The sequence below is a fragment of the Coregonus lavaretus genome, assembly GCF_964263955.1.
Source record: "Coregonus lavaretus genome assembly, contig: HAP1_SCAFFOLD_616, whole genome shotgun sequence".
Classification (NCBI taxonomy): domain Eukaryota; kingdom Metazoa; phylum Chordata; class Actinopteri; order Salmoniformes; family Salmonidae; genus Coregonus; species Coregonus lavaretus.
Genome location: NW_028162767.1, coordinates 210,660 through 221,024, shown reverse-complemented (window position 1 = coordinate 221,024; position 10,365 = coordinate 210,660). Strand labels below are relative to the sequence as shown.

The window sequence follows — 10,365 nt, the reverse complement described above, 5'->3', positions numbered from 1 at the left end:
GACCTCTTCCTCCTCCTCCTCCCTCCGTCTCCTCCTGCTCACCTGGCCCATCTAGAAACACACACAACCTGAGAGTGAACACAAATGAACCAAAGCAAACACTTGGTTGTTTGTTTAGTGTTACTTTTGTAACATTATTTATACAGGTTGGTCTCATTGAGAAAGTTAGAGACTTTGGAGGAGGAGGAGGAGGAGGAAGAGGAAGAGGAAGAGGAAGAGGAAGAGGAAGAGGAAGAGGAAGAAGAGAGGCAGCAGCCAGATATATCCCATCCATGTTTACATGGATTCTGATTATTTCCAGGGATACACAACATACTGAAATATATGTAGATATCGTGGTTAGAAAGAATACTATACATTTCCCTTGACGTAGGGATGCTAAATGTAAAGAAAAATGTCTCAACATGCCCCACTCTCCCCTACAGGTTGGTCTCAACATGCCCCACTCTCCCCTACAGGTTGGTCTCAACATGCCCCACTCTCCCCTACAGGTTGGTCTCATAGACGGGGACTGAAAAGAGGAGAAAGAGGAGGAAGGAAAGAGAAGAAGGAGGAGAAGACAGAACACAGCACAGTACACATGCTGCTGGAGATTCTCCCTCCTTCTTCGGGTGGAAACGTATTGGTCCAGTGGATCCAGACAGGAAGTGTATCGTTGTCCTACCATGATGAAATGACTCTCTTCCCCCTCTCTCAGACCGCGTCCCAAATGGCACCCTATATTATATAGTTCACTATTTTGAGTCATGGTCAAAATGTGTGCACTATATAAGGAATAGGGTGTCACTTGGGACACACCTTTAACCAAAAGGTTCAATCCAGACCGACTGTAGCCTGTTGAGGGCAACACAGACAGATCAGAACCTTCCCCTTAAACACCCACTGTCTGTCTGCCACCTGGGTGCTTCCCTCACCTGACCCTGAGAGGTGTGTGTGTGTGTGTGTGTGTGTGTGTGTGTGTCTACAGGTGGGAGTGGTACAACCACCTGACATCTGGACAGCAGACTCTCTAATGGAACATGACTGATCCTGGAGAATAGACCTCCTGTGCCTTACGCTCTATGGCTGCGTCCCAAATGGCCCCCTATTCCCAATCTCTACGTAGTGCACTACTTTTAACCAGGGCCCATAGTGTCAAAAGTAGTGCACTACATAGGGAAAAGGGTGCCATTTGAGATGCAGCCTAGACCTATCGGCACTGGGCCTGGCAGATTCCATCTTGCATACAGGGACGCTGCTTACAATAGCGTGTGCCTGTGTACGTGTGTGTGTGCCTGTGTGTGTGTGTGTATATGTGTCCATGCGTGTGTGACCTCTGGGACCCAACAGGCCTATAAGTAATAGGATGTTATGCTATGCTATGCTATGCTATGCTATGTTATGCTATGTTATGCTATGTTATGTTATGTAAAGGCATCTGTATGCCTTTCATCCATAACGGTTCCTGCACATATTATGACAACATGTTGTGAAGTTTTGTTTGTTTAGTTTTGGGGGTTTTTGCAGCTGTTTGGGTACACAACATTTCTTGAGGCAAGCCGAATTTCGGTTGCCGAAGTCAACACCACTTCGTCGGTCATTGATCAACAGTAGGGATTCTTCAATTAAGTGTTTGTTGTGATTCAACGATAGACAACTCATTTCCTAGCGGTTAAGAGCGTTGGGCCAGTAACTGAAGGGTCGCTGGTTCAAATCCCGAGCCGGAAAGGTGGAATAATCTGCCATTCTCCCCTTGAGCAAGGCAGTTAACCCACAACAACAACTGCTCCCCGGGTGCCGATGACGTCGATTAAGGCAGCCCCCCGCATCTGACTCATATGGTTTGGGTTAAATACGGAACACACATTTCAGTTAAATGTATTCAGTTGTGCAACTGACTAGGAATCCCCTTTCCCTTGAACAATACTGCACCAAACATCTTCAGATGTAAAATTGCACGACTAAGATCTCCTCAGCAAAAACGTCAAAATTGATGACAGATTTCTTGAGTTATCTTAGATTAATTCTGACTATTTTGAGGAAATGATGGACTTCTCAAGATGGACAAACAGTACTATTGCTGTTTCTTTCTCGTTTTTCAAGCAAAGCTCTTTTAAGGGAGTATGCGAGCACACTCGCTCGGTTCACCTAGCAAAGTTCGGCTAGGCGCCAGCCAAACCGAAGCATGCGGAAGCCGTATCGGCCCTGGGCAAAAGTAGTGCACTATAAAGGGAATGGGACGTCATTTGAGACAGACCCACTCAACTCCAACCATGACAAATATACTGAAAACAGCCTCAAACAAGGGTTAAACCATGTGTGAAATTAGATATTCTCCATCTTCATAAGGAAATAATAAAAGTCACAAAGTTAGCACAGGAAAAGGGTCTAATCCAACCAGTATGTTTGCTTCTTACAAGCTAAACCTGCATGCTGTTGTCAGCAATTCTGACTGACTGACTGCCTGGCTTACATCTGGTCTGTGTTCAGTAAGGTGAAACATTCAGAACATTGCAGATAGAAATGCAATGAATAATATAGAGCATGCCCTATTCTACATGTTAGACAGACAATCATATCTGTTCTACACAATACATTTCTATCTGAACGTTCTGGAATGTGGGATTACCACGGTCAACAATGGCTCACTCCCCTTAAACACACAACTGCTCCTCCCTGGGTCATGTTCAGTAGTCACAAAACTGGGGAAACTTTTAGAAACTAGAAGGTTTAGTTCATTTTGTGTATTTTTTTCATCCAATTTTACTGAGCCTACGTTAGATAGAAATGATGACTGAAACACTGCTAAGAAACAAGCAGCAACATTGTTAGAAAAAACACACTTCTTTCTGGTGCGATATGAAAACCACCTGTGGTATATCAGTTTCCCAAGGCCAGCAGAGAAGCTGTTTGTCTTATACTACTTTGATATGGAACAGAAAAATGCTGGGAAAGGTATTATCCCCCCTCTCGCTCTTCTCTCTCTGTCTCCCTCTCTCTCTGCCTCCCTCTCTCTCTGTCTCCCTCTCTCTCTCTGCCATGCTCTCTGCCTCTCCCTCTGCACATCTCTCTCTCTCTGCTTCCCTCTCCCTCTCTCTTAATTTAAATCAATGGGGCTTTATTGGAATGGGAAACATACTGTATGTTTACATTGCCAAAGCAAGTGAAATAAACAAAAGTGAGAAGAAACTAATTTAACAACATCAACAAAAAATGATTAGAAATCAACAGTAAATGTTGCACTCAAAAAGGTTTTAAAAAAATACAAATTTCAAGTGTTATATTATAAGCTAGTGTTTTAGCAATGTACAAATAGTTGTTGTATGAATAGTGGGGTAAGATAAATAAACAGATAAATATTGGTGGTATTTACAATGTTGTTTGTGCTCCACTGGTTGCCCTTTTCTCATGACAATGGGCCACAAATCTTGCTGCTGTGATTTCACACTGCGGTATTTCACCTAACAGATATGGGAGTTATCAATGTTGGATTTGTTTTCAAATTCTTTGTTGTTCTGCTTCTCTCTCTCTCTCTCTCTCTCTCTAAGTAAACGGGGTGGTGGCTGCATGCCTGTGGTTTCCTGCCACTCAGAGACAAAGTACCCATCCCCCCTCCCCCATAATGCCTTGGGCTTACAGACCAGAGAAGAAGACAGAAGAGAGTAAAATCAAGAGGAACAGTTAGTTAGTAGTTAGCACCCACACATTCAACCACAAAGAACACAACACATCTCCATACCACCACCACCACTATCACCGTCATCACAATGATACAGACGGGTGGGGTGGGTACTGTCTGTATCAGCAAGAAGACATGTTTCACTTGTCCTTGTACATTTACATTACATTTACATTTTAGTCATTTAGCAGACGCTCTTATCCAGAGCGACTTACAGGAGCAATTAGGGTTAAGTGCCTTGCTCAAGGGCACATTTACGTCATTTAGCAGACGCTCTTATCCAGAGCGGCTCACAAATTGGTGTATAATGGATCAATTAAGTTCTACTCTAATCCATTCACTCTACTACTCTACTCTATTCTCTTATCACAGTTTGATATGACATGTTACACAGGATTTGGGAATGGGGTCATTCCATTTATCTATGGCACTGTGGGTGCCAGAAAGTCTGGGTGCCAAGAAGTCTGGGGGAAGCCAGTGGTGTTAATATTAGAATGAGTGATAGATAGAATGTCCTGACTGGGGTGCAAGCTGATACCATCGGGGTTGGGAGTGTCCTCCACTGATGGTTGGCAACTGTTGGTTAGAACTTGTTTACCCTGAAGTATATAAACGGAGAGATCTCTTGGTCTATCATTCGGATAGCAAGAGGCAACTCACGTGTATCTTGTTATGTTGAATCCGGTACCGTATTATTAAATACCTTGTATCAGTTTAGTTGTATTCTTGCATCCTGAATTCCTTATACCAGAGAAACTCATCATATCACAGTTCAAAGACATCCTTCTGGTTCTGATCAAACATGAGTGAGTCGTCATGAAAGAGGATTTCTCGGCAGCTAAAAATCAGAGGACAATCAAACTGAAAGTAAAAGACTTCATTCATGTGCGTCTCAAATGGCACCCTATTCCCTATATAGTGCACTACTTTCGACCAGAGAGTGCAATACTTTTGACAAAGGCCTAAGGGTACTACACTGTATAGGGAGCCATTTGGAATGCATCCAGCCCCAGATTCTATCGTCAAACCTACACTGCTTCTTCAGTGTGATAACATGTGATGACAGCGATCAGGTATCTCTCATTTGAATACCACAACAAGAACAATCTGGTAGACTGGTGACATCATCATGACATGTCAGAATTGTATACTGACTCTGCTCTCTGCTCGGCTGCTGTTGCACCACCTCCAGCTGACGGAAGGAAAGATGCTGAAAATAGCCTGGGAATGACATTTAACTAGTTTAGATTTACTGTGGAAGAGAGTAATGTTATGTATATCTTAGTTTCGTAGATCAGCCATCTCTCTCTCTCTCTCAAGCAATTTGTTGATCGGGGGTGAAAATTACCCTGTGGATTATTACTGTTTACATACATGTTGTTAGCCTACTGTGGAAGTGCGTAACATTACAGGTGTCTATATCCACAAGGGTTCATTATGTGTTTCACAGAAGTGTGTATTGACATTTCGTTAAGAGCATGGCGCAATGATTGCAAGTTCGATTCCCGCTGGGGACAGGCATATGTAAAATGTACGCACGCATGACTAAGTTGCTTTGGATAACAGCCTCTGCTAAATGCCACATTTAATGTATTATAGTTAGTCTAGTAGAGTGTATCTTGAGCAAATCTTGAGCAAATTTCTTCAACGAGGCGTTCGCGAAGGATATTCTACAGACACCCAACAAGGCCCAGATCCCCGTCATTCGCGTGAGGAAGAGACGGAGATATCGTGGACGCAGATCCGGGTGCCTTGTAAGGATCCGACGGCGAACGAGTAAACTGCCTCTCCCATCAATCCTATTAGCCAACGTTCAATCTTTTGAGAATAAAATTGACGATTTAAGATTACGGTTATCCTACCAACGGGACATTAAAAACTGTAATATCTTATGTTTCACGGAGTCGTGGCTGAACGACAACAATGACAACATTCAGCTAGCAGGCTATACGCTACATCGGCAGGACAGAACGTCTGACTCTGGTAAGACAAGGGGCGGCGGTCTGTGTATATTTGTAAACAACAGCTGGTGCACAAAATCAAATACTAAGGAAGTCTCGAGGTTTTGCTCGCCTGAGGTAGAGTATCTTATGATAAGCTGTAGACCACACTATTTACCAAGAGAGTTTTCATCTATATTTTTCATAGCTGTCTATTTACCACCACAAACCAATGCTGGCATTAAGATTGCACTGAATGAGTTGTACAAGGCCATTAATCAACAGGAAAACGCTCATCCAGATGCAGCACTCCTAGTAGCCGGGGACTTTAATGCAGGGAAACTTAAATCCGTTCTACCTCATTTCTACCAGCATGTTAAATGTGCAACCAGAGGGGAAAAAACTCTAGACCACCTTTACTCCACACACAGAGACGCATACAAAGCTCTCCCTCGCCCTCCATTTGGCAAATCTGACCATAACTCTATCCTCCTGATTCCTGCTTATAAGCAAAAACTGAAGCAGGAAGCACCAGTGATTCGGCTAATAAAAAAGTGGTCAGATGACGCAGATGCTAAGCTACAGGACTGTTTTGCTAGCACAGACTGGAACATGTTCCGGGATTCTTCAGACAGCATTGAGGAGTATACCACATCAGTCACTGGCTTCATCAATAAGTGCATCGATGATGTCGTCCCCACAGTGACCGTACGTACATACCCCAACCAGGAGCCATGGATTACAGGAAACATCCGCACTGAGCTAAAGGGTAGAGCTGCCGCTTTCAAGGAACGGGACTCTAACCCGGACGCTTATAAGAAATCCCGCTATGACCTCCGACGAACCATCAAACAGGCAAAGAGTCAATACAGGTCTAAGATTGAATCATACTACACTGGCTCTGACGCTCGTCGGATGTGGCAGGGCTTGAAAACTATTACAGACTACAAAGGGAAGCACAGCCGCGAGCTGCCCAGTGACACAAGCCTACCAGACGAGCTAAACCACTTCTATGCTCGCTTCGAGGCAAGCAACACTGAAGCATGCATGAGAGCACCAGCTGTTCCGGACGACTATGTGATCACGCTCTCCGTAGCCGATGTGAGTAAGACTTTTAAGCAGGTAAACATTCACAAGGCCGCAGGGCCAGACGTATTACCAGGACGTGTACTCCGAGCATGTGCTGACCAACTGGCAAGTGTCTTCACTGACATTTTCAACATGTCCCTGACTGAGTCTGTAATACCAACATGTTTCAAGCAGACCACCATAGTCCCCGTGCCCAAGAACTCTAAGATAACCTGCCTAAATGACTACCGACCCGTAGCACTGACGTCTGTAGCCATGAAGTGCTTTGAAAGACTGGTCATGGCTCACATCAACAGCATAATCCCAGAAACCCTAGACCCACTCCAATTTGCATACCGCCCCAACAGATCCACAGATGATGCAATCTCTATCGCACTCCACACTGCCCTTTCCCACCTGGACAAGAGGAACACCTACGTGAGAATGCTATTCATTGACTACAGCTCAGCATTCAACACCATAGTGCCCTCTAAGCTCATCACTAAGCTAAGGATCCTGGGACTAAACACCTCCCTCTGCAACTGGATCCTGGACTTCCTGACGGGCCGCCCCCAGGTGGTAAGGGTAGGTAACAACACATCTGCCACACTGATCCTCAACACGGGGGCCCCTCAGGGGTGCGTGCTCAGTCCCCTCCTGTACTCTCTGTTCACCCATGACTGCATGGCCAGGCACGACTCCAACACCATCATTAAGTTTGCCGACGACACAACAGTGGTAGGCCTGATCACCGACAACGATGAGACAGCCTATAGGGAGGAGGTTAGAGATCTGGCCGTGTGGTGCCAGGACAACAACCTCTCCCTCAACGTGACCAAGACAAAGGAGATGATTGTGGACTACAGGAAAAAAAAGAGGACTGAGCACGCCCCCATTCTCATCGACGGGGCTGTAGTGGAACAGGTTGAGAGCTTCAAGTTCCTTGGTGTCCACATCACCAACGAACTATCATGGTCCAAACACACCAAGACAGTCGTGAACAGGGCACGACAAAGCCTATTCCCCCTCAGGAGACTAAAAAGATTTGGCATGGGTCCTCAGATCCTCAAAAAATTATACAGCTGCACCATCGAGAGCATCCTGACTGGTTGCATCACCGCCTGGTATGGCAACTGCTTGGCCTCTGACCGCAAGGCACTACAGAGGGTAGTGCGTACGGCCCAGTACATCACTGGGGCAAAGCTCCCTGCCATCCAGGACCTCTATACCAGGCGGTGTCAGAGGAAGGCCCTCAAAATTGTCAAAGACTCCAGCCACCCTAGTCATAGACTGTTCTCTCTGCTACCGCACGGCAAGCGGTACCGGAGTGCCAAGTCTAGGTCCAAAAGACTTCTCAACAGCTTCTACCCCCAAGCCATAAGACTCCTGAACAGCTAATCATGGCTACCCGGACTATTTGCACTGCCCCCCCACCCCATCCTTTTTACGCTGCTGCTACTCTGTTAAGTATTTATGCATAGTCACTTTAACTCTACCCACATGTACATATTACCTCAACTAGCCGGTGCCCCCGCACATTGACTATGCAACGGTACCCCCCTGTATATATACCCTCCCTACTGTCACTTTATTTTACTGTATATATAGCCTCCCTACTGTCACTTTATTTTACTTCTGCTCTTTTTTTCTCAACACTTTTTTGTTGTTGTTTTATTCTTACTTTTTTGTTTAAAATAAATGCACTGTTGGTTAAGGGCTGTAAGTAAGCATTTCACTGTAATGTCTGCACCTGTTGTATTCGGCGCATGTGACCAATAAAATTTGATTTGATTTGATTTGATTCAGTTAGAGAGCGTAATAGCCTAGGCCTAGCTACACAGTCCTCTGTGGCCTTGGCTTATAGAAGAAGTGGCATACATTCCGCACCACAACACCCATTTGAGACAAAAGACTCAACCAGGACCTAAGGAATAGAAGGCCTTTCCATTTAAACAAGAGTCTGGGAATTACTGGTGACTGCGTTCTATTGGAATTAGTCATCAAATTGTTCTCCTACTTTAGGGTAGAGTTTCATTCCAGAGTTAATGTAACAATATATTACATTTAGCAAACGCTTTTATCCAAAGCGACTTAGTCATGCGTGCATACATTTTACGTATGGTTGGTGTCCTGGGAATTGAAACCACTACTTTGGAATTACAGGCACCACCATCTGAGATACAAAGGACCAGATCTGTTCCACAAAGACACACAACCCCTGAGCCAAGAGGACTGTGTCCCCTGAGCTACGGGCACTGCACCATGTCTTGTAAGCAAAATGGAAACAAAGTCTCAGATTCCAGTGTGGCGTGTAGCCATATGCAGATAGAGACAGACAAGCCTACACAAAGGATTTAACATTTTAGTCATTTAGCAGACGCTCTTATCCAGAGCGACTTACAGTTTTTTAGTGAGTGCATACATTTTCATACTGGCCCCCCGTGGGAATCGAACCCACAACCCTTGCGTTGCAAACGCCGTGTTCTACCAACTGAGCTCCACAATACTGATTATGTGAGCGAGAGAGAGACAGAGCAAACAGAAAGATCGCTAATACACCTTGTTTAAAAAAGGGGCAATCTGCAGTTAAATTGATGATGTGTACCCATTGGTCCTTGAAGAATGTAATTTATAAATGCCTAATGAGCTTAGTTCAACTGTCGTACCCAATCAGAACCCAAAATATAAACTTGTTTTTCTCCGATGTTTGTAATTAAAGTATATGTAAACAAACACTATACAGACTCAACACATGGTTAAAACTATAATTTTGATATCATGGATGGTCAGTCCTTACATCCACAGCTCGAACTATGAATTTGAGAGCGGTTACATTTTTCCAACCCCATCCCTCAGATTTGTTAGTTTCAATTTCGTATTGCCGCTTTAAATATAAGGCAACATTTTATAGGAACGTGCATGACTGACTTTTTTTTCTTTTAAATATCACGCTTTTTTTGTGATCACAATAGGCTATCACATAGCATAGGAGCATTTTAACTTGTGTAACTTGTTTTTAGTCGAGCCGACCCGCCAGCGATAAATCGATAAACACTCCACAGCTGTTGTCAGATTAAACTCGTCGCGTGTTTGACATAAGAGACATATTTGGTAACTTTACAGTGGCGGCGCAGTTACTTTTACTTACCGCCTCCAATACCCAGTAGTCGGCAAATGTCTCTTGTGAACTTCATCAGTTCGACCATCCAGCATTATCAACTCGAATAGAAAATATACAAAACACTGAAAGTATATAACTTTAAAACTGGATAAAATGACCATACAGTACTGACAGCGGTTACCCCACAGTTTAAACGCTGGGTGAATGGATCTTCAATGTTTGTTCAAGTTGCCTTTATTTGCGCCGTTTCCTGAATGCCGTCGAGCTACATCTGACTCTATCAAAAGATCAAGCTATCCGACCGACAGAATGAATGCGCCACTACACTAGGCTTTACGGGCGCTCTTTCGTCCAAATCCGACTTCAACCTGATACCGTATTCATAAGTGTAGTGGCGCATACAAAGTGTGTATCGCTCGTATAGCTTGACCGAGGTATGGCTACGCGAGACTAGCTTGAGCGCAACGTTTCCTGTATGTCTGCATGTTTCTTCCTGCCACCGCCACTCTATTGCCAAAGCAATAATGAAACTCAGATATCATCTGAAGTTGAATAAATGAAAGCCGAAATGTAAAATT

General features: G+C 44.3%; 1 protein-coding gene across 1 annotated transcript in view; it reads right to left on the bottom strand.

Moving 5' to 3' along the window:
* Positions 1-9,967, bottom strand: part of LOC311118887 (uncharacterized protein) — a 21,157-nt gene extending 11,190 nt beyond the window's left edge. Inside the window, exons 1-2 of the mRNA XM_084193651.1 lie at positions 9,815-9,967; positions 1-51 (exon numbers count right to left, since the gene is read on the bottom strand). The exon at positions 1-51 is cut by the window's left edge and continues 95 nt beyond it. Of these exons, the coding sequence (XP_084049777.1) occupies positions 1-51; positions 9,815-9,872 (109 nt within the window). The 5' untranslated portion in view covers positions 9,873-9,967. The remainder of the gene's footprint in view (positions 52-9,814) is intronic.
* Between the last annotated feature and the right edge of the window lie 398 nt (positions 9,968-10,365).